Source organism: Eptesicus fuscus, chromosome 12 (genome assembly GCF_027574615.1).
Source record: "Eptesicus fuscus isolate TK198812 chromosome 12, DD_ASM_mEF_20220401, whole genome shotgun sequence".
In the NCBI taxonomy this organism is placed as follows: domain Eukaryota; kingdom Metazoa; phylum Chordata; class Mammalia; order Chiroptera; family Vespertilionidae; genus Eptesicus; species Eptesicus fuscus.
The window spans coordinates 67,120,142-67,144,833 of NC_072484.1; the positions used below are offsets into that span (position 1 = coordinate 67,120,142).

The 24,692-nt window shown below is 50.6% G+C and overlaps 1 protein-coding gene across 1 annotated transcript in view; it reads left to right on the forward strand.

Moving 5' to 3' along the window:
* The window catches only part of ZMYND8 (zinc finger MYND-type containing 8), a 112,889-nt gene that overhangs the window by 15,843 nt on the left and 72,354 nt on the right, over positions 1-24,692 (forward strand). Inside the window, exon 4 of the mRNA XM_054723784.1 lies at positions 21,751-21,899. Coding sequence (XP_054579759.1) covers positions 21,751-21,899 — 149 coding nt within the window. The remainder of the gene's footprint in view (positions 1-21,750; positions 21,900-24,692) is intronic.

The following is a 24,692-nucleotide window of genomic DNA, read 5'->3' on the forward strand; positions in this document are numbered from 1 at the left end:
GTGACCTGGCGGGCAGGCTCAGGCCGGCTTCTTCTCCTGTGGGCCCCCGAGGCATTGGAAGAAAGATGGTCTGCGGCTGTTCGGACTGCTTCTCCCAGGGCGTCTGGGGCCCCTGTTCTAGTGGGGAGCCTGTGAACAGGAGAAGGGGTCACCTGGTTTCGAGGGAGACCTTTCTCTCCCCAGGGGCCGCCTTGGATGGCTTTCTTTGTGTGGAACTGAGCCCCCGTCATCCAGGGGCAGCCTCTGTGTCTAGGGAACCTTCCTGACAGCCTCTGGGGTCAGGCAAGGAAATGCACACACACAGGCCCGGAGTTATGATTATGAGCCTGGGCTGCTGGGGTTCAGAGCGCTGAAGTCATCATGGTTAAAAAGTGAGGTTTGCAAAGGCTGCTGGGATGAAGTCTTATCTCTCAGTCCTAATCATCCCCAAATCCAAGGCGTGTCGATCTGGGCTCAGTGAATACACACTTAATCCTGCAGCCTGTGGTTTGGGAATTCCCTCCTTCAGTCCCTGCGCGACTCCATCCCTGTTGGGTTGTTTGGTTGTGAGCAGCGGAAGCCGCTGGTTAACTGGAGAGGAAGGGGAGGAGGACGGTGGTCAGTAGGCTCATGGGGTCGATGGGAAGGCTGGAGGCCTGGGGCTGCTCTGGGGAGTGGAACTGAGTACACTGAGCGACAGGGCAAAGTCCCCAGGGAGAGTCTCACCCAGTGTCATGTGCCTGCACTTTGGCCAGGGAAGGGCTGGTGTCTGGACACCAAGACCCACCAGAATTGCCCACATCCGGGAAGAGATAATTCCTTAACAGAAGATGAAGTGACTACTCAGGCATCTTGGGAAACCGGCAACAGTAATACTTGGGAAACTTAGAAATGCTGACAATAATTGGCTCCAAATTCTCAAATCCTATTACTGCATCTAGTCCATATGACCTTTCAGGTTCTCTGACCGAATTTTAGTTGGTCCACCCTCTTCCCCCGACACGGACTCACTTATGAACTGAGTTATTTCCAAGCCAGTCGTTGTCGCTGCGCCAGCCTTGGCATTTACCGAGCGTTGGAGTTCTCGGGAGATCGAGCTTTCGAGCTTTCAAGATGTCAGGTTGACATTTGTGTCTGAGGGCAATGATCTGCGGAAGATGCACAGGCGTACATCGGAGTGCCGGCTAGATGTCAAGTGTGTTTGCCATTCGGATGTTTTCCGGGTGCTTATGAGGGGCCAGGTATTATATGCAGAGTACTTCACTTGATTCTCATGATAATGTGATGATATGGGTGTGTTGTTAGTCCCATTTTACAGTTATGGAAACTGAGACTCTGGGCCTAATGAAGTGGCATAGTGGAGAACTGGGATCAGGTTTTATCTTTGAGTTTAAACCTTTGGACTTGGTCATGAGCTCTGTCCGAAGGGTTCCAAGTTGCTGTCTGCCGGGGCCAGTGAGTGTAGCTGGCATCTAGGATTTCTGGAGCCTCTGGTGAATAGCAGAGTGTCTGCACCGATGGGGGAGGGTGCCTCCAGCTGATCTATCCCTGACCAGCAGGAATATGACTCACTGGGTGTTGCCAGCTGGGATATTTTTCTGTAAAAACGCCTGATAGAAATACGGTCCGTGCAGCCCATTTTCTGAAAGACTATGCATGAACCCAACACAACACATCTCGGGTTCAGGAGTGGCTGAGGGTTGTCAGTTTGCATTCTCTGCACGAGATTGGTCAGAGCGCAGCTCATGGCAGGAGTTTGGCCACCCGCATGCATGAGTCCCAACGAGCCCCTCAAAGGCTGGGGACTTGGAGTCTGAAAAACGATGGACCCTGTGAGTTCACGTCTCCGTACGAAGGCTTCCCTGTTTGGGCTGCTTGCGTCTTGATCCTGCCATGTGTGCATTTTGCGGTAATGATTGTGGTGTGCGGATGCGAGGCTGCCAAAGCTGAAGCTGTTTTTTAAAAAATGTCTGTGTAATGTCACCCGCACAAGGGAACGAGCCACTTGGAAACCATGCACAGATGCAGCGGAAGCCCAAGATATTAAAATCGTGAACAGTATCATTCTTGCTGAGATTTGCTTGGGTATGGGTATGTTTTCTGAGAGAGGATGCTGGAGAATATGCAATTATAGCAATTTGCTAACCAGTCCCAGACCTTAATTAGTACAGGAGCCTCGTTCTCACTGTTGTATGTAAATTAAGACGGTTTCACAAAGGGATTGTTTATGAGGATGGAGATGAGCTAGAGACCTTCTGTCGTGTCTTTTTTTTTTCCCCAAGGAAACTCTTTAAGAAAATATAACCATAAACACTCTTAAATCACAGTGCAATGCAGAAGTGCTGAGAATTTTTCTTAAAAAAAAAAAAAAAAAAAAAAAAGAGCATCGGTATTTTTAACTCTTCTTTTGGCTCGTCGACGTCGACATCTACAGCCCAAGAAGTGCCATGCATGTACTGTGCAATGGGAAGAATTTATCTGTGTGCTAGATAACTACCAGATTGTTCCTCTCCCAACAAGGTCTGAAATGCCCGGAACTCTGAGGATGGCAGATCATGGCTTTCCAAGTCTCTACCTTCTCTTGGCCAGCGTAGCATCCACTGGGCATCTGTTCTCGGAGCCCTGTCGGCACCGTCTGTGCAGCGCAGCTCTGTGGTTCGCTTGGGCAAAGCCTTGTGCTTGCCTCCTTTCTGAAGCCTGACCCACGTTACGTGTTTATGTGACTCCTGCTGTTCACTAAAACGGACTGTTTTCAACCTTAGTGTGAAAAGAAGTGTATCCTCTTTCTCCTCTTCCAGCTGCAGGGGGGCTTCTTCCCACTCCCTCCCTATTGGCAGGTATCGTTGAGCTTCTTGCGGACTCCATGTTGCCCTTTCCGGGGCAGGTGTTCAGGACTCACCCTCCGGGATCTCGTCGAGGCGTCGGACATCGCTGATCATTCTTTTCCTGGGAACCGGCTCTTCCTTTGGCTTGTTCTGCCTCCGTGGTCCTGGTTTTCTTCCCGTTTCCCTGGCACCTCCCGTTCTCTCTAGCCTTTAGGTGTTGCTGGAAGCCTGGCCCTCTCCTCATCTCTCCCAGCATCATGGGAGATTCCCCTGGGGGATCTTGCCCACATCTGTAGCTTTAGGACTCACAACCTTTTTTTATTTCCAATTTAGATTTTTCCCAAAAAAAACTCTTAACTCTTCTTTTGGCTCGTCTACGTCGACATCTGCCCTGCCTACCTATTGTTCATGGATGTCTCAAACTCAACATGTCGATTGATTTCACCTCCCAGCCTGTCCCTCTGGCCCCCCTAACACTTGCTCCTCGGTCACAATGAAACACCCCAGCGCTCTGCCAGTTGGCTGGGTCTGTGGAGATGGGACTTACCCTCTGTTCTTCTGACCTTTTGTCTTCCTGTGTCACTTACTTAGAATATTACATCCTACATGTTATTCTTCTTGGTGCTATCACCAATCTTGTAGCTGGTCTCACCATCTCCATCCATCCCACCCTCCCAATCTTTCTGAGAGGTCCTTTCTTCTGGCTAGTCCCTCTTACTTTGAACTCTTAAGTGCTTTTTTCTTGATTTTAGGGTGAAGATCAAAATCCTAAAATCCTCCTGTCCTGGTCTCTGCCCACCTTTCCAGCTTCCCCTTTTTCTCTGTTCCAGCCACATGGATCTCCCAGATTCTCAAAAGAGCGCCACCTCTGGCCATTGGGCCTCTGCGCATGCCTGGGAGATACGCCTCTCTCTTTTCTTCTAACCTCCCACCCACACTGATTGTAAGGCTGCAAATGAGGGTGGGTCCTGCCTTTTTTTGCTCATTTTATTTTTTCCTGTGCCCTTTCTTTTCTTTCTTTCTTTTTTTTTTTTTTTTAAATATATTTTATTGATTTTTTTTACAGAGAGGAAGAGAGAGGGAAAGGGAGTTAGAAACATCAGTGAGAGAGAAACATCGATCAGCTACCTCCTGCACACTCCCTACTGGGGATGTGCCCGCAACCAAGGTACATGCCCTTGACCGGAATCGAACCTGGGACCTTTCAGTCCGCAGGCCGATGCTCTATCCACTGAGCCAAACCGGTTTCGGCGTCCTGTGCCCTTTCTATCACCACTGTGCCTGTTCTGGTTGGTGCACAGCAAATATGACTCTTAATGAATGAGTGAACAACCTCACTTTGTCTACCAGATGGATAGAACTTATTTCCTGGAGAAGGAAGTACAAGCCTTTCTGCTAGAGAAGATGGCTTTGTTTTCCAGCATAATCTGTGCCTGGAAATAATTACCGAAGCTCAAATGTTTGCTCTCTCAGAAACGATGGGTAGGGGCCTGTCTTTCTTTTTCCCTGGGGACACGGTACTGTCTGAAATGGCGCCTTCCCTCTGGCTTCTTTCCTTCCCGAGGTAGGAATGCCACTTCTAGTAGGCTCTTTCCAAAACACAGCCGGGTCATCCTGTTCTCCGGCTTTACGTTTCCAGTGGCTCCTAAAGACCGAGGTCTTGAGTGGAGTTAGGAAGGCCCTGCGGAGCCTGCTGCCCCGCCCCATGGCCACGTGTTGGTCCGTGGTGTGCCAGGGCCCTGCTCCTCGCCCAGGCACAGCTCTGCAGCTTCAGACTGCTCTCCTTGAGGACTGCCTTCCCCTCACCTTCTCTCCATCCGTGGGGACCCAGGCCCCCCTCTTTCTGAGCCTTCATTTATATCTCCTACAGTGGAGTCCTTTACCTTCCAGAGTCAAAATCACCCTGGAAAGTCCCTTAAATTGCCCATGAATGTACACTAATCAGCTCTGATCAGGTATTTTTATGCATAGTGAAGGTGTGTGAATTTCCAGGCGAGGCTAAAGGAGGAATCAATGTCAGGTCCATATTACGTTGCTAGGCATCCAATCATGGTGCCCTTGAGGCATTCAGGATGGGTGGAGGTTTCTGCAGTGGCCTGCTCCCTTGCCAGGCTTGCTTCATTGTCTGTTAAATATTGAGCTTCCTCAGCTACACTCTCCAATCAAGTAGCCAGGAGCTGTGTGTGTGTGGCTGTTTAAATTTACATTAATTAAAATACGAAATTCGTTCCTCAGTCTCACTAGCCATGTTTTAGGTGCTCAGTAGCCATATGTGCCTGGAGGCTGAGCCCTAGGCAGCACAGATAGAGAACCCAGCCATCGCCATGGAAAGCTTTAATTACTTTAATACATCCATGGATTTGTTGTGAGTGCCGAGCTGGGTGCTATAGGTGAAAATCCTGAATTAGCCAGGGACTGGCACAGCATGGAGCATGCTCAGTAAAGGAGTATTGTGTTGGAGTCTGAATTTTGCTTGATCTCTTGGGTCTGCTCTGTTTTGAAAAGCTCTGCAAAGAAAACATGGCTCTAGTCTTGTCTTCCCAAGTTGGCATTTCTTACCAAGGCCCCGCTTGAACTGTCTTTCTGTCAGGCCCGTTGGCATCTTGGCACTGGCTGGGAGGAAATACCACAGGATATGCTGGTTTGCCCTCTCCCCAGCCTTCAAAACACTTCATTGTAAAATTAATTTACCGATGTGTCTCCTCACCGGGACTGCTATGGGGACCAGGTCTCTCATGTCTTTGACAAACAGGAGTCTGGTGATGTTATAATAGCTGCTCAATAAATGTTGTAGTTTTTTTTTTTTTTTTTTTAAATCCTCACCCGAGGACATGCTTAGAGAGAGGAAGGGAGAAAGAAAGAGAAACATCAATGTGAGCAGCATTGATTGGTTGCCTTCCTTACACTCTGACAGAGGATCAAACCCTCAACCCAGGAGAATGTGCCCTGGGAATTGGACTGGCAGCCTTTCGGTGTACAGGATGACACTCAACCCATTGAGCCACTCCGGCTGGGCTCAATAAATGTTTTTTTGAATAAAATTATCTTCTAAGAAATAGGAACTAATTAAACCTGAGGGGGGAAAATGGGTTATTGGATTTTCTTTTTCAAATGATGAAATCAGTGTATCTCCTTGAAGTAAGCCAGAGTACACAAAGAAAAAGCTGAAAATCCTCTCCTGCCTGGTAATCAGTATTAACAGTTCACTGTGTTTACGTGTATACTTCCCCTTTCTGTTATCTGAAAGTATAAACAAACTTAAACCATGATGGGGTTGAACTTTCTAGAAATTGGCCATTGTAGCAAAGTATCCCTTATCTCTCACCCCTCTACTTACCCGCCTTCTCCACTTTACTCTGCCTTTAAGAGATTTATTTTCAAGGTGCCCTAGCTGGTTTGGCTCAGTGGATAGAGTGTCAGCCTGCAGACTGAAGGGTCCTGGTTTCGATTCCAGTCAAGAGCACGTGCCCGGGTTGTGGGCTTGATTCCCCAGTGGGGGGCGTGCAAGAGGCAGCCGATCAATGATTCTCACTCACCATTGATGTTTCTATCTCTTTCCCTTCCTCTCTGAAATCAATAAAATATATATTTATATATGAGAGATTTTCAAGGTTAGATGTAATTCTCTGAGAGTTAAGAATAATAGAGATCCACCTTGGCTGAAGGGTCCAGGGTTCGGTTCGGGTCAAGGGCACATGCCCGGTTGTGGGCTCGATCCCCAGTGGGGGGCGTGCGGAGGGCAGCAGATCAATGATTCTCTCATCATTGATGTTTCTATCCCTCTCTCCCTGTCCTTTCCTCTCTGAAATCAATAAAAATATATTAAAAAAAAAAGAATAATAGAGATCCTGGCAAAGGGGAATTTTGCCAGGTTTATTCCATGAGGAAATGGGGGCCTGTGTGGCTGGATCTTCCTTTGTTTACTAGTTTAAGAGAAGCTGGAAATTGATCTTCTCGACGGAGATTTTCAACTGGTGTGCTGCAAGAATTTTTAAAGCATGCAATACCTGACTAGTATTTAGTCAGGGCCACTGACCTCTTTTCCCTTAGATTTTCAAGTAAAAACAAAATGACAACCGTCAATACAATAGCTGTCCAGTGTGAATGAATCAAAATTACACCTATTTTTTAGGTCAGATTGGCAAAAAATATATTTTTTGGTGTGCTGCAGAATTTTAGTGATTAGTTTATGTGTGCCATGAGATGAAGAAGGTTGGAGATCATTGTCCTGGACTGAATCCTTCCTGGTGATTGCTTCCCCTGACCACTGGACCATCTTGTCAGCTATCACTAGGGTCCTGTTCTGAGTAAGGCTGACTTAGTTATTTGTCCTTCACCTCCTTAACCCTCCTCCGGGAACTTTCTGTCCCCCCACACACCGTCTTTCCAACCAGGTTGTTATTTCTTGGGTTGGGGCCAAATAGGATAGGTTAGTGGTCGGCAAACTGCGGCTCTCGAGCCACATGCGGCTCTTTGGCCCCTTGAGTGTGGCTCTTCCACAAAATACCACTTTCGGTGTGCACATACAGTGCGATTGAAACTTCGTGGCCCATGCGCAGAAGTCGGTTTTCGGCTCTCAAAAGAAATCTCAATCGTTGTACTGTTGATATTTGGCTCTGTTGACTAATGAGTTTGCCGACCACTGCGCTAGTTGGTGAGAGTTGTTGACAAATAGGAATCTTTCGACTCTAGACTCATCTCGGATTAAGGGAGGTGTTGAAAAGAGATCTTCAGACTTAAAAGGGTCTGATAAAAGGGGCAAAGAATCAGGACTAAAAAATTTGGTTAAAGTGCCAGCACAGTGCGGGAGGGGGAGGGAGCTCGACATTGAGTGTTTTCCCTGGAGAAAGTCATTCCTTTTTTTTTTTTTAAACATTAAGTGATCTGAATAGCCCTCCCCAGGAAGAATGGAGAGAGCTAGGAAATGGGTGGCCTGAAAACACCTGAGTTTTCCCCCTTTGGTTCTCAGTAATTGTGTTTTAGCCGCATAGGCCCGTCACGTTCACGACATAAATTTACTTTATTCCCTACTTTGGGGGAAATGGGCTTTTTTAGGCAAGAAACAAGAAAGGCTGAGTGCCTGTGGAAAGGGCATTTCCTGCTCTCGTTTCTTTCGGGCCCTGAAATGGCGAGGCTGCCTTTAGTGTAATCTTCCCTGTTGACTTCACAACCCCCTGCCTTCTGCAAGAAATCCTTAGACTGGGGAAGGAAAACTGGAGTTTCCTGTGAGTCAGGCCTGCTCGGCACACCGCAGCTTTGTTAACTCTCCTGCTGGTAGCTGGTCAGATGTGCATTGGGGGGCACGTCTGAGCCAGGCCCTGAGCCCCAGCAAGGAAAGAAGAACTGAGATCAAGCGTACATTCTGAAGACGATGCTATAAACAAGTGAACCAGCAGAAAAGAACACGGTTTTCTAATATTTTCAGCTAGAGAAGACTGCAGTGAAGAAACAAGAAAGAGGCTATCTAATGAAGAGGGAATATGCTAATTGACCATCACTCCATCGAAAAGATGGCTGCACCCACAGCTGAGGCCAAGTTCCCTTAAGGGGCCTTAACGAGCAATCTGCAGGGACCTGAGGCTACTCCCTCCCCTGCCCCGTGGGGCTTGACAGGGGACCTCAGGCTGTACCCCTCACCCGTCAGGGCTTGACAGGGGACTTCAAGTTGCGCTTCCCTTCCTGGTGCTGGGCTAGGGGACCTCAGGTTGCTCCCCCTGCCTGGCAGCGCTTGACAAGGAATCTCAGGTCACGCCCCCTACCCCAGCACCGGGCCAGGGGACCTGAGACTGCGCCCCCCTGCCTGGCTGGGTTTGACAGGGGACCTCAGGCTGTGCCCCCCACCCAGTGGGGCAGGGGACTTCAAGGTGCATGCCCAGTGCTGGGTCGGGTGACCTGAGGCTGCGCCCCCACCCAGCGGGGCTTGACGGGGAACCTCAGGCCGCGCCCCCCACCCCAGCACCGGGCCAGGGGACCTGAGACTGCGACCCCCTGCCTGGCGGGGCTTGACGGGGGACCTCAGGCCATGCCCCCTACCCAGTGGGGCTTGACAGGGGATCTCAGGCCATGTCCCCCACCAGGCGGGGCTTGATGGAGGACCTCAAGGCATGCCCCCAGACCCGGTCTGGGCTGGGGGACCTCGGTCACGCCCCCCTATCCTGGCGTAGGGCCAGGGGACCTGAGGCTACGCCCCCTGCCCGGCAGGGCTTGACAAGTGTGGGACTAGCCGGGTCTGGATCTAGCCCAATGGGTGGTGGGAGGGAGCCGCCAGGTCTGGATCTCACACGATTTTGAGGTGCATGAGGGTGGGTGGGGACTTGACTCTGGGTCCCATGGTGCGCCCCAGACTCTGACAGGAGGAAGGTTTTCATATACATTTTACTAATTTTCTTTCATCTCTGACACTTCTATTATAGAGAAAGGACAAATAGTAATATTAAATTATTTCCTCTAATTAATCCCCTTTTAATGTGCACAAATTTCGTGCACCTGGTCACTAGTGATACAATAAAGTGGGTGGAGGCTGGGTGGTCAGGGGAAGTTTTTCCTGGGGAGGTGACATTTTAGCCAAAAGCGGAAGTTGCCAACTATGGGAAAATTAGGCACCAGCCATTCTAGATGGAAGGGCTGGCAAGTGCAAATGAGTTTAGCTTGTTTGAGGCCATTATGTTTAGGGGTGAGTGAATGGAGGAGAAAAGGTGAGCAGGGCCCAGATCCCTGGGGCACTGTAGGTCTTAATGAAAGGTTGGGTATCTAAGCCCCTTGGAGGGTTTTCTGTAGGGGACTGCTTATCTTTCCTTAACTGCAACCCAGGTATGTGCCCTTGACCTCGGAATTGAACCCGTGGCCTTTGGGGTGTGAGCCGATGCTCTCACCACTGGACACACTGGCCAGGGCAGGGACTGCTTATCTGTAGTTTTGAAGAAGGCTGCTAGAGAGGGGAAGGGAGCTTGAATCAAGGTGGCAGCTGTGAAGGTTGGACTGAATTTGAACAGCAGAAGTGATGATGGTCAGGGAAGGAACACCCCTCGCGGAGCCCTCGCTGCGTGCCAGGGACCACGTAGGCACTCGCTTTCATCCTAACCCCGCGGGGCTTGGCATTCTCAATGCATTTTGCAGATGACGAGGATTCTGAGGTCAGCTCCATCCCAGGCGTTCTGAGCCTCTTTTGAGTAGGGAGGAGAGTGCCTTTGGAGGAGTCCTGGGGGTGAAGTTCAGTCTGGAAGGGTGGCGCCGGGGCTGTGGGCCACCTGGACCTGTCGGCTTTGATCTGGGTGAAATCCTGAGCCCTCAAGGGCTTTAGAACCTGGTTCGGTTGAACCTGTGCCCGCCTGAGAGGGCTTAACAAGTTTGTGATTCTTCTCATCAGGGAACCTCTTCCAGAAACAGGCTGGAAAGAGCGAGGCTGCTGCTAATCGAGGTGAAGACACAAAAAGATTTGGGGAAACTGCTTTGAAATTTCTGGGTTACTGTTTGTTTTTTTCCTCCGCCCTGGCCTCTCCTCCCCCCCCACAGGGGAATCCTATTAGTAATAACTGGTGGTGCTTTGTGCCAGACGCTGCTCAGTCTGCACGTATTGTCTCATTTAATCATAACAACCCTTTTTAGGAGTATTCTAACACTCATAGCTGAATTGACTGAGGCATTGAGAGGCTGAGTAACCTGCTAAAGGACACACAGCTGGCAGGTGGTGGGGCGTGGGTTCCAACCTAGTGGTGAGGCTCCAGAGCCCACACACTGAAACACAGCGCAGCGACCAGCACCCAGCATGCCTTAGTGAGGGAGAATTACAAGGTGGCTCACAACCCTAGGGAAGCGTGCTGCTTTGACCTGCGGCCTGCCGACGTGGCCTGCCTGCCTGAGTCTCACCTATCAAATGCACCCAAAAGTGCCATTCCTACCTCATGGGTTCTTGGGAGGATTCCTGAAGTAGTGTTTTAGGAAAGAAACAATACCTGGGAATCCCATGAGCCCAGTTTGAGAAGGAAATAGAAAATGTGTTCCTGGCTAGCCCTTCTCCCCCAGTGTGTGTATTCACCAATTCTTAGTATTTCTCCTGCTCTGCTTATTGTCCACTTGGAATCAGTGCCTTATTCTATATGCCTATATCCATTCTCTGTTTATTAGCCACTTCATCATGGGTTTGTTTTTCCCTGGGCCTCCGTTTTCTCATCAATAAAATGGGGGTACTTAGTGGAACTGGTGAGGAATAAGTAAATTGATCATTGTATTCAGAGCAGTGCCTCACAGGTAAGTGGTCAACAAAAGGCACCTATTATTACCACTCTTTGTTTCTGGCTGCTCCCACAGGGGCAGGGACCTTCCAGACAGTTCCCAAGGTAGCCCAGATGTCTATTAAGTTGCTCCGCGACTGACTGGTTCCATTGTTTCCTTCCCTTTGAAATCTGAAGTCAGGCTGCCAGGTGAAACACTGGGCATCATTTTCCCACTAATAGACACAGGTACCTCCGTGGGTGGTGTATTTACACAAGGTTAGACCTGCCTGGCAGCTCACTGGAAGCTTCTTTACACCAGGGTTCCTCAGCCTGGGATCTTGGACAGTTTGGGCCTGATCATCCGTTGCTGTGGGGCTGTTCTGCTCACTGTGGGGTATTTAGCAGCCGCCCTGACCTCTCTGCCCACGAGATGCGAGCTGCAGACCCCTCTCTGTGCCTTGTTGTGACAACCAAACATGTCTTTGGACATTGCCAAAGGTCTCCTGGGGAACCTGGTTGAGAACCACTGCTTTAAACACCTGAGCCCCTTAAACGTGGCACCTGATGGATGTCTGGGGTGGGGAGGGGGGGCACGTTCTGAGCTCCACCTGTGTGCCAGGTGCTGGGATGCAGATATGGGTCCCTGGCTGGGGCAGTGCCTGGTACATAGCGAGAGTTACATAAACACTAAATATTACCATCCATTTGCCCCATAGCCATTAAAAATGATCTTACATCGCTAAGGATGTGAATGTGATCAGGAAGAATTCAAAAAGCCCAGTGTTGCCGAAACCGGTTTGGCTCAGTGGATAGAGCGTCGGTCTGCGGACTGGAGGGTCCCAGGTTCGATCCCGGTCAAGGGCATGTACATTGGTTGCGGGCACATCCCCCGGTGGGGGGTGTGCAGGAGGCAGCTGGTCGATGTCTCTCTCTCATCGATGTTTCTAGCTCTCTATCCCTCTCCCTTCCTCTCTGTGTGAAAAATCAATAAAATAAAAAAAAACAAAAACAAAAACAGCCCAGTGTTTCCTGTTTCCCGGGGGTTTCTGCAGGCCTTTGCAAGCCCAGAGCCCACCCTGCCTTTTCTCTTTCTTTTTTTTTTTCTTCAAATATTTTTATTGATTTCAGAGAGGAAGGGGAAGGAAGAGAGAGATAGAAACATCAATGATGAGAGGGAATCATTGATTGGCTGCCTCCTGCACGCCCCTTACTGGGGATCGAGCCCGAAACCCGAGCAAGTGCCCTTGACTGGAATCGAACCCCGGACCCTCCAGTCCACAGGCCGACGCTCTACCCACTGAGCCAAACCAGCTAGGGCACGCTGCCTTTTTTCACTTGGGTTTGTTCTGTGCACGACATAAAGACGGGGTTCCCTTTTTATTCCATTTTATGGCTGCCTCGTGAGTTTCTGCACCTCGGTCCCCTCTGGATGACATTGAAATTGCTTCCCATCTTTGGCTTCCACAAGGCGAGCAGCAGTGGCTGTGCTGACCATCCTTCTGGGCATTTCTGGATCTGTGGACCACAGGACACGTTCTTAGAGCCCCCCACTGATACTGGGTGAGGATAGGCGTCTTTTTGACCAGTGGAATGTGGCTGGGATTGTGGGTCTGAAATCTTTGCTTCCCCAAAGGAACATGACGAGGTGCCTGAGGAGGGCCTGTCCCTTCTCCCCGGTGTCTTAGAGAAGCTTCTTGTTCTCATTACTCAGGTGGCTTTAGGCCAGACCCCCACCCAGGACGTGTGGGGAACGATGCCTGGTAACTAGCCCCACCTCTTTCTTCATCTGCCCCTTCCTGGAGCCTCTGCATTTCCCTTTTTTTTGCGCGCAGCCCACTTCTGGGCTTCAGCTGCTGCCAGCCGGAGTTTGTTTTTTTGTTTCTGAATTGGCCCTGTGACGCTGCAATTCCCCCGTCGCAATTTGCAGGCCACCGACCTGCACCTGAGCTTTCTAGAACCTGATCTGGGCTGGAGGGCGGGGCCCACCAAGTCTCCGCAGCCTGGATAAATAATGCAGAACCAGCTCCTCCTGCCAAAACGTCCTCAGCCAGCTGTGATGCAAAGGCCGAAGGCAACCGGTTATTCCACATTTTCTTTGTGGTGGTTTGGCTGTTTTAAGGGCCTTCGTATATACACACGAGGGACGCAGCCTTTGGGGCCTGGGCCTGCGGAAGGGGTTGGGGAGGGGGGGAGTGCCGTGGCTTCTTGTAGGGAGTTGAGTCCTGCCTCCCTGCTCTTTGCAAATTTTGAAAAAGCTTGGCATTCTCCAATCAGGAAATTCCTGTTGGGATGTTGTCGTTTTTTCCAGAAGGCCTGGTCCCAGCTGAGGGGGAGAGAGGGCTGTGGTGGTTGCAATTGCCTCTAGTTGTTGAGGGCTAAACAGTGAATTCATTTGTAAATCAGCCTCTTTTCCCTAGAGTGAAGCAATTTCTGTCCTGCCAGGAGGGTTTGCTAGTTCACCTTTTACATATGAATGTGCCCTTTAATCACCATTTCTTCATTAGAGAGGGAGAGAGGGAGAGAGGGAGAGAGAGGAGAGAGAGAGAGGGAGAGAGAGGGAGAGAGGGAGAGAGAGGGAGAGAATGAGAATCAGACAGGGAGAGACAGACAGAGGCCCTGTCACTGCATACATAGTGGGAAGATGGTTTTCTCATTTCTAGGAGAGGTACATCAGAACTAAAGATAATGAATCAGTAAACTATTAAAAAAAACTAAAAACACCTTTACAAACCACCACACTCGCCCCTGCTATCCACATGCAAGTTGTCTTTATTACACCCGGGAAATGATAGCTCTTCCGTGCCGTGTCGGAGACGTTCAGTGTTCAGCCCAGTGGAGCTGCTGTCTGTCCAGGGTGATAAATGAGAGCGGAAAGCCCGGGACGCGGAGGCACGTTGCCCTGCCCCTACATGCCTGATTGCCGAGAGGTGAGGGTGTCCTTGCCCCGTTGGGAGACCCGTGCGTACGAGGCCAGGGCTGGCCTGGTTAAGTGGTGACTCTTAGCCTGTCCTCACTGCTTCTTCCTCCTCCCCCTGGGAGAGGCTGCTGAGGATCCGGAAGCAGGAATGTCTGCGGTGTGTGAGCTTCTGTTCGCTTTAAAAGAGAGGCTAGACCCTCTGAGCAGCAGAGCTTTCTCGATGGCAGGTAAGCGCCCCTCTGCCCACGGTTACCTGCCCTTCGCCTGCCTTGCCTCCCGGGTTCCTGGGGTTCCTGGGAGATGGACATTTACCCACGTTGAGAAGGAGCCTTTCCTTCCACGGCCTCCTTTCTTTCCCCAGCCCCCCTGTTCCTGACCTGGATGAGAAGTTCACACTCACGTGTGGACGGAGGACCCTTCAGAAGCCTGGCCTTGGCCAGAGAGCAGCCTTCCTGAAGGAGGCCGGGGCCTTGTCTCCAAGGTTCTGTGTGTCTAGGAGATACTCTGTGTGCGCAGGCGATAGGGTGGAGAGTTATTGTTGCTGGTATTCTTCATGACTCGGGCATTCTCTACCGTAAGAGAAAAATATGCCCCTCCCCCAGCCCTTGCTTCTGATTTCTCATTTCTGTTCTGGGCCTGGAGGAAGTTCAGGGCTTTTGTTTCATGATGATGTAATTACTGGCTGGAGAGGGCAGAAGATTCCTGGGGAGGGAGGCCTGTCTGGGTACCTGCTCTGTGTCTTTGGGAAGCGCTTTGAAATGATTAACTAGGCTCTGCTTTGCTGTTTCGGAGAACAGCGGGCGGTCATGTTTGAAGTAGGCCCTGGTGAGGGCTGGCCATTGCGCTTGGTGCCGAGCCAGAGCAGGCCTGTGCCTCGGACCCTGCCTTCGCAGTTACCCCAGGACACCTGGACTTTCCACAGCCAACCACAAGGTCCTGGGTTGATTCCGGTCTCCACTTTGTAGCTTGGCGTTTCTATACCTTTGAACCTGGGGCATCAATTCAACAGAAACCAAACTCTGCTTTTGGGGAAGGGTGGTAGAAGAGGAGGAAGAAGAGGAGGAGGGATGATGGTGGATTTTAAAAAAAAATAGCTACCTTTTACTGAGTGCATGCTCTTTGCCAGGTATTACACTAAGAGCTTCACACGAATTCACTCATGTAGCTCTTCAGTACCCCACTGGGTACTGTGATGTCCCTCTTACCGAAGGAGGAAGCACAGCGGCTAAGTGGTTTTCTTAAGGCCACACTGTGGGCAGCAGCAGAACTAGGCCCCCGGCCCCTGTGGCACCCTGTCCACATCACCCAGATCGGGCCTGTCAGAGTATGTGTCCCCTGACTTCCATGGAGGGCGACCAACTCATCCTGGTTTGCCCGAATCTGTCCATCTCTGGCCAACCAACGGATCGTCACCATCCTTCTGTGGCCCAGGATGCCTGTTGACCGGTTTCTCTTTTCGTTCAGGCCCCAGTAGGCCTTGCTGTCGACATCATTATGGAAATTTAACACCCAACGAAAACACACCACAGGGCTGGTCCTTGTGGGGAAGCACCCGCCTCTCAGCTGTGGCCCTTTCTCTGGAGGACACAATTCCCTGTAATGATGTGTCATTTCCTAGGCTTTGGGGAATGGCTAGCGCTGTGACTCAGGCTCCGGATGTGGGTGGGGGTGGGGTGCAGGCCTGTCTGGGAGGCCTGGATGGGGATGGGAACGGAGTGTCAGGGGAGGGGAGGTGGCCGTGGAGATCCCCCCCAGCCTATTTTGTGGCATAGGCCGGGCTCTGGCGTGCCACCGCTGGGAGATGGGGAGGTGAATGTGCTTCCTGGGGGCTGACTGCCTTTGAGAGACCAGCGTGCACCATCAACGAGGGACAAACACGATTTTCCATCTTTCTCCCCGTTAATTCCTGGAGCTCCTTATTGGACTTCCCTCCTCCGCCGCCCTCCCCCCCATACCACCATCTGCAGTGGAGAAAGAAAAAGGCAAAAGGACAGCGTGCTCTTAAAACGTAGACCCTGAATTAGGAAGCCGTCTTGCTGCAGAGCTGAGACAAGCCTCTCTCTGGCGTGAGGCCATGCGTGGGCCTCGCGGGTCATGCTGCCCGGCCCCAAATCCCAGCCCCGCCACTTGTGTGATCGTGGGGGCGATGACGGCGGGGGGAGGACACGAAAGGCATTTTGAACACTGCCTGGTACACTGTATGTCATAAAAGGAAGTCTTAGCTGCTAATGCTGTGGCTCAGGGCAGCTAAGAGGCCTGGTTATCCTGAGGTAAGGCGTCCCGAAGTCAAGGGACATCTAGGAAGTGCTGAGCGGGATTATTTCTGGCGGCGCACAAGACACCAGTTCGGGAGCCATCTAATTACATGCTCGGTTCCTAATACCCATAGACCTCCCCATATTATTAAGATTTCAGTGAAATGTCACAGGGAGGGGGGAAATTCTGCTGCTTCCTGCTCCGTGCCAAGCTGTTTCCCTGAGTCACTGCTCTGTCCTTTTCCTCCCGGCAGCGTTCCTCGCTCGCCCACATTAACTCCTTCAGAACCAGGCTTATTTTGGGGAGCGGGGTTGGGGGGCGGGGGTGGGAAGCAGAGGGCTGCTGGCGGGCCAGCCCTGTGGAATCACAGGGTCCTGCTACCTCACCGAAAGGTCTTTCAGATCAAGGGTGAGCCGCTTCCCTGGTGATTCAGTCTACAGAGGCTGTTTGTCATCCTTCCAAGTTTAGAGATGAGATGCGTTTAGCAATACATCCCCATCAGAATTAAATCATTAAAGAGGGGGGGAAAAATACTTGACTCAGCTTTCTGGAAAAGGTCCTTAAAGGCAGCTTTGTTGCCATGACTACAGCAAGGTCTGCAGCACCCACCATCTTATCACCACCAGCGGCCTGCCCCCCGTGGAGCGGGCAGGGTTTTATGTCGGCGTGCTGCCCTGCTGTCTCATACCTCTGAAGGCCACCATTGCCCAGTTTTTCTCCCTAAGAGCCTTCATTGAAAGCTGTTGCTGTTGATAGATGTGCCTGTTGTTTGGAACCTATTAACTTTCTACCCTTTGGATGCAGCCGATGAAGTCTCGTTAACTCTGGAGGGAGTCAGTGTGTTTGTAACCAGAATTGAGGTCTTGATGGGTTTGCTGAGACTAGAAGGTTGGGATCCTTTGAGGTGTGGGCAGTCTTGGGTGAGACCCCTCCTCTTGCCAAACAGGTCCCTGGTTTCCCCTTCTGTTTCCTGATGGGCTGCTTAGCTGTAAATTGCTTATGAGTGTATTTACTCTCTAGAGATGGTCCCTCCTTTCCCCATGGAATTAAAGAATTTGGAAAGTCAAAAGGACTTTAAGATCCTCTGACCCCATATTCTTATTTATTTATTTATTTAGAGAGAGGAGGGGGGGAGTCAGAGATACATCAATTTGTTGTTCCACTTATTTATGCATTCGTTGGTTGATTCTTCTATGTACCCTGACCGGGGATTGAACCTGCAGCCTTGGTGTATTGGGAGGATGCTCTCTCCAACTGAACTACCTGGCCAGGGGCTACCCTGTACTTTGTTTTGTTTTGTTAATCCTCCCTGGGGATACCTTTTCCATTGCTTTTTCAGAGAGAGTGGGAGGGAGGGAGGGGGAGAGAGAAACATCGTTGTGAGAGAGCCGTATTTACTGGTAGCTTCCCACAGGGGCCCCGACTAAGAATTGAACCCAGGACTCTTCTGGCTGATGCTCTAACCGCTTAGCAACACTGGCCAGGGCCTAGTCTTGTACTTGTTAATCTTTACTGTTGATGACACCTTTTAGAAGGTGAAGCAGGCCTGGCCCTTCTTCCCAGGAAATTGCAACCACGTATACAACTGTACCTGGAGCACCTTCGTTCGTGGGCTCCAGGTCAGAGAAGTTCTGGCCTGACTACTTTCTCTCCTCTCCTCCCATTTTACAACTGTGGCCTGGGGCCCTGAGAACTAGAGACCTGCCTGGGGTTATCTCCTGTTGAGCTGTCTTTATTTCCTCCCAGGCCTCCTCCCATGACTTCTGTTTCCTTAGTCCTGAACCAGCCCACAGGTAGCCAGCCGTGGGTGGGAAGGAGAGGCATGTATCAGACTTTTCTAGGCTTGAGAACTCGGAGTCCATCCCCCAAACACACAGTCAAGAGCATCTCAAACCAGCATGCATCCGAATCCTCCACCGACGATCGGGCCCTCTCCTAGAGCTTCTGACTCTGTAGCTCTGGCATGGGGCCTGAGAATGGGCGTTTCTAGTAAAGGCCCAAGTGAAAGCCACTGCTGCTAGCCGGGACTTCGTCCTGGGAGCCATCGTGCTGGGCTCTCAGCCTCAGTGGGGAACTGCCCAAGGAGGAGGCTCGTGAACTCTGGAGGGAGTCCGTGCCCTTCCTGGCTTCAAAGGCTGGCTGCGTGTGGGCGGGGCTGCCCCCGTTCCAGCTCAGCAGTAGCTCCTGGGCGTGTGTGGGACTGCTGTGGGGCACTTTTTGTTGTCAGTGTTAGGGAGGCCCGATGTCTTTGAGTGGGAGGGGGCCGAGGTGGTTCTTGGGATGAGGAAGTGCTGTCCCTTCCAAAATTCAGTAGTGAGTGTTCCACTGAGAAACATCGAAAGACACTCCTTAATTTCTCCCCCGCATGCCCTAGTTTTCCCATTGGCGTGTCTTTTCTCAGGTACTGTCTTCCTTTAAAATTTACCCACAAGCAGAGCAACACATACAAAATCAAAACCTTTGTCCACTTGCTTTCGGTTTTTGCCTGGCCAGCACGCCATTTCTTCTGGAACACATCTCCTGGGAGTTCCCAAAACACCTTTCTTAAAAATCCACACTCTGACACCTGAGCAAAGATCCTGGACTTATCAGGTCTGCGTAGAAGAAATTGCAAACACCTACCTTCCTTTGATCAGCCCCAACTTTGTCCGTATGGTGATGTTTTTTATTCTGAGTCAGGCCTCTATCATCCGCTCATTACTGGCTTTGGTTTGCACCTGCTGCTTTTTTTTTTTTTTTTAAATATATCTTTATTGATTTCAGAGAGGAAGGGAGAAGGAGAGAGAGAGATAGAAACATCTATGATGAGAATGAATCATTAATCAGCTGCCTCATGCATGTCCCCTACTGGGGATCGAGCCCGCAACCCGTGCATGTGCCCTTGACCGGAATCGAACTGGGACCCTCAGTCCGCAGGCCGACGCTCTATCCACTGAGCCAAACCAGCTAGGGTTTTTTTTTTTAAATGTAAAATTGAACCTCCTAAATATTTCATTATTTTATTTTGACAAAGTTGTCCAGGCACATGGTAAATACCATACACAAGGGTTACACAATGAAAAACAGTCCCTTTTCCACACCCAAGCAGGTTCTTCTCTCCTGAGGCAAACACCAGTCCCCATTTAGAACTCTGTTGTACTTTCGTGTTCATCCAGGAATAGCCTAGGCCAGTGGTCGGCAAACTGCGGCTCGCGAGCCACATGCAGCTCTTTGGCCCCTTGAGTTTTTAGCAAAGGCCAGCTTAGGAGTACCCTAATTAAGTTTATGACAATGTACCTACCTATATAGTTTAAAAAATTTGGCTCTCAAAAGAAATTTCCATCGTTGTACTGTTGATATTTGGCTCTGATGACTAATGAGTTTGCCGACCACTGCCCTAGGCTTATGCACACAGGGAGATACTACATGTATTATTACTTTGGGGTGGGGGCATGTGTGTTGGCCTGTTAATGGTGTTAACATGTATTGCTTTTTAAAACCGGATGCAAAAGCTGGAGATCGTCAAGCATCAGTCCACGCAGAGGTGCCTCAGGCCTCTCGGGGCTGCAGAACAGCCCGCTGTGGCTGGAGAGGATGAGCAGGCGCCCTCTATTCGTGGGCCCGGAAGTCGGTTCCAGTCTTAGAGGCAGCGCACAGCGCCGTGTGGAGCCCCCTTGCGGGGGCTTTGTTCCCCTGTGACTGTGTGTAGACTGGGTTTCCAGGAGGGGGGGACTGTTGGGTCAAAGACTTTGTGTGAGGAAGGGCGAGTTTTGATGGGGGCGTAGGGTGAGGATCCCTGCGGCAAGGGGAAGCCTTCTCTGGGGAATGTGCCAACCCCAGGCTGCACGTCTGGAGTGAGTTTTCTCACTCACTAGCTCTTGTGTGCTGTGGGCCCACCCGTGGGGCTCTCCAGGCCTCCATTTTGATGTCTGTGGGATGAACCCCTGAACTCCGGGGTCGGTTCTCCCTCAAGGTTAGCGTTGAATTTCCTCTCAGGGCTGTGTCTCAGTGAGAGACCCTGGACATCGGTTCAGGATTTCCCTGAGGCCTGTCTGGTGGGACTGGGGATTCCAAAGCAGGGACTGGGCTTGGTCACGGCAGGTCGTTGTCTTGCTTTGCGAGCCTGCCGCAAGCGGGCTCCGCCTTTCAGACCAAAGCAAACCATCGGGAGGCCTTGCGTGTGGCCCTGCTGGACCCTGTTAATCTGCCCCCGGCGACTCCTGTCCAGACACGGAGGATGGTGACACGGGGTGCCGCCTGCGTGCTGGGATGCGCCCGAGAGTTACACCTGGAGGAGGAACGTCCTCGGGCTGTCTTTGGGGATAGCCATCTTTCTGGATCCCCTGTCCCGTTCCATCCCGTCACCTGTACTCTGCGCAGAGCTCTTTCCTCTTCTGCTGCCTGTAGCTTTCATTTCTCAGTACGCGAGGTGCGCCAGGCCGGCCCTTCTATCGCCCCTGAGCTAACAAGACCGCTACCCGTCGTGGAGGGGATTCACAGTCTTGCAGGTGAAGATTGGATGGTGGTGGAAGTATATCTGTTTAAACGAGGTTCTGGGAGAATTAAAATAGAAAAGGATGGATTGACAAAGGTGAGGTTAGCATTCCACAGATGAGACTCAGCGAGAAGGTAACTTGTGCTGGTCTCTTCGGAGGAGCGTTGCAGACATAATCCGCAATGGTGGCTGAGCCAAGAGGACTTTCTGGTGGGTGGGTGATATGTATTTTTTGCACAGTGACACGTGGTTTGCCTGATAAACATGAATAAATGTTGTCTTCCACAAAGAAGGATGCTTGCTTTTGCTTTCTTAAATGTGTGGCCTTCCTGGTCTATCTTGCATGGTTTCCTGCTTTTGCCATCAGGGACGGATGTGGAGAAGAAATATTTCTTTGGGATAAAGGACGATACCGGTGCCTGTGTGACGACTCGTGGTAGCTGGGTCATAGCCTCGTCATCAGAGATCCAGTAGGGAAGGGTGGGGATTGTGGCAACATGGAGGGCACCCTTTCATGTAAAAATGGCTAGCTGGTATTCGGATCTATATCTGTTGCCCTAAGGCCACGGAAGGAAGGTCCTGATCTGTTTCTTTTTAATAGAAGCCAAAAGTCTAGGTTATTGTGTAGAGTCTCCCAATTTTTACATTTTGGTAGTGAGTTAAATTTGTTACAAAAATGTTATGCATGCCCTGGCTGGTTTGGCTCAGTGGATAGAGTGTCGGCCTGCGGACTGAAGGGTCCCAGGTTCGATTCCGGCCAGGGGCACATGCCCTGGTTGTGGGCTCGGTCCCCAGTGGGGGGCGTGCAGGAGGCGGCCGATCAATGATTCTCTCTCATCATTGATGTTTCTATCTCTCTATCCCTCTCCCTTCCTCTCTGAAATCAGTAAAGAAATATTAAAAAAAAAATGTTATGCAGGCCACAGAAAGACCATCTGACCTCTGAGATAGGTAACAGAAAGGGGGTGTATTCTGAGGAGGAGGAACACTGAGATGAAATGGGTTGTGTCCTCCCCACGCCCTCCCCCAGGAGGCCAAGGCCTCCCCGACCGCTTTAAAATGTGTGGTCCTGTGTGTCTCTTTCAGATCCTGGCTCCACCGACAGAACAGCCCCGAAAAGAAAGTTCCCCAGCCCTCCGCATTCTTCCAATGGCCACTCGCCACAGGACACGTCAACCAGCCCCATTAAAAAGAAAAAGAAACCCGGCTTACTGAACAGTAACAACAAGGAGCAGGTAAAGGGCCCCCGGAACGGCCTCCGCACAGTGGGACCAAGGCTGGCGTGAGAAGCACGGCAGCTCTCGGGGTCCTTTAAGAGCCGGTGTTCTTGGCGCTTAGCAACCTGCCAGACTGGCTGTCGTTGGCGTAGGGCAGAGCAGGGCAGCTCAGAACGGGCCGGTGTGGAAATGTGGGGTGGGGTTTCAGATCTGTTCTGGGGACAGGGCAGTCATCCAGAGGAGACAAAGATACTGTACAGCTTTAGGGTTTGGGGCTTTTTTTTTTGGGGGTTTCGGTTTCATCCTTTAGGAAGGTTCCCCCATGTGGCCGGATGGTATTTTCCTCCTGGGCCACGCCAGCAGGATGGCTCTCGCCTCCGCCTGGAGGTGTTTGTATGGCTGAGCCATGCTCCCTTCTGGTCTCAGTTTTCTCATCGGTAAAATAATGGGCTTGGGTCTGTGGTGAGAGACAGCTGCTCTCCCCACCCACTGCTCACGGTAGACTGGTAATGAGTCACCATTCCTTCTCACTGTGCAGAGACCTGAACGGCAGACCCCACCCTCCCTGGGCAGCCAGGGCCAGTCAACTAAATAGGAACATCTGTTTGCCATCTTGGATCATACTAAGGAAACCTGCTTTAAAATGACCTGATGCAGGCTAGATAGATTTCCGATTTAAAAAAAAAAAAAAAGAGAGAGAGAGAGATGCTTTAGTGGACCGTGAGGCCAAATCTCCTGACACTGGAGGGGGCAGGATGACCCGTGGTTCTGGTACCACTTAAGTAAGGAGCCCTCGGATGTATTCATGCATTTCCTGCGTTACGGAGTGCCGGAGTGGGCTCTGGGGATTTGGGGTTGAAGGAAACAAGATTATTGCTTTCACGGGAAGAGACCTAGCAGCGGCTGAATGTTTCTGCACATGAATCTATTTTCATTCTCAAATTATATAGCGAAATGCCAGCTCTGCTTTTTGCTCTGTGGCTGTGTGCCTCGTTTTCCCATCTACTGAAATGGGGATAATGACACCGCTACTATTGATTTCCTAAGGTGGTTAAGATGAATTGAGCCACGTGACATAAATAATAATAATAATAACAATAACAACAATTAAGCCAGGCTCTGTACTAAATAGCATAAGCACACAACTACAACAGCAGCTCTAGAGATGCCCGAGGCCTGTGCTGTGCAGTGTGATAGTCACAGGGGCCACTGGCAAATGTAACCAAGGAACTGAATTTCTAGTTTAAATTTAAGTGGCTCTCTGGCTTGTAGCTACCGTGTTGGACTGTACAGGGCTAAATCGTATTAGGAGACGAAACTGGTGGGTCTGAAATAAATTTCTGGGGGGTGGGGGAATGGCAGTGTGAAAGACATAGATAATAGTGTTGGTAATAATGAAACTAAAAGCAGTGCTTACACTGTGCTATCATATGACATTGTAGTTTCAGATACCACCCCTCCCCCCGGGTCCCATTTCCAGGTGTCTATGTTAATGCTTAGACTAGCCCTTTGGGTAAGGGCTGTCGTCATCTCCATTTCACAGATGAAAACACAGAGGCTTGGAGAGGTCAAGGTGCCTCCTCCAGGCCTCAGAGCGAGTAAGAAGCTGCCTTTGAACTTAGGTCTCCTGTCACCCAGGAGCTACCATGGCTGTTGAGATTAAAGACTGAGAAAGAAGTATGAAGGCCACAGATAATCCCCAAACCTTAACTTAGCCGGCCATTAAGTTCCTGGGCAACACTTACTCACCAGCTGCCCATAAATCACGAAGCAGATATTGTCCCCTCCTTGCGCCTCCTCCCTGTGTGTCCACATTCATTCTCTCCCTCTCCCTCTCCCCCTCTCTCTCCCTCTCTCTCTCTCTGAGCCCCTACCCCTGTCCTTTAAGAATTGGATCCCATCTCTTTCTGGAAGCTGGCCAACTTGGACAGCTCATGCTTATTTTCTCCCTTCTCCGTCCCCGTGTTAATACCATCCCTCTAACACTTAAACCTCCTAACCACATTAATATATTTGCCAATCTGTGCCCCCCTCTGGACCATCGGCCTCCGAAAAGTATCCGACGATTGCTGGCTTGTCTCCCCCGAGTTTGACCCAGGGTGGGAGCTTATGAATGTAGAATGTGCTCAGGATGTGGAAAATAGCAAAGCATGGGTGACTACACACGGGGCGCGATTATGCTCCTGAGTAATCTGTCACCCTCAGTCCTGGGGCGAAGAGCTTGCAGGACTGAGACACTGGAGGGAAGTGTCACAGACCTGGACACTGGGCTCTTTCTAGCCCCCTGCCCCTGGGGAACTGGCTGTGTGACCTTGGCAGTTGCTGCCTAACTCTGAGCCTCAGTTACCTTGTAAAATAAGGGTTTGGACTAGGGACATTATAAGGTTGCTTGTAGGTTGGTTTTTCAGTTCTAAAACTCCCTGGGGCTGAACAGCCAGGAGTTGGCAAAAGAGAATAGCCTAGCTGTAAAGAGAAGAAACGGCTGACCTTGACTCTGTAATTCAGTGTAGCGTATAAAGTTTGCATGGTAAGGGCAACTTCTCTCATGCAGAATCTGCTTTCCTAAGAGGAACTTAAATCCTTAAAAAAAAAAAAAATCCTTCTGGACACTTTCCTTTCCCATTCCCTTTCCTGGCCTCTTGCTTTCTTTTAGGATTATGGAATTAAAACCAAATCGTAGGTCCCAAATGCTGTGTTTGACCAACATAATATAATTCCTGTTAGTCACCAACATTTGAAGATTTATGAGATTTTAGATAACAACTTATATTTCTGAGTTCTTATAAGACTCGGAGAATTCTAACAACAGTT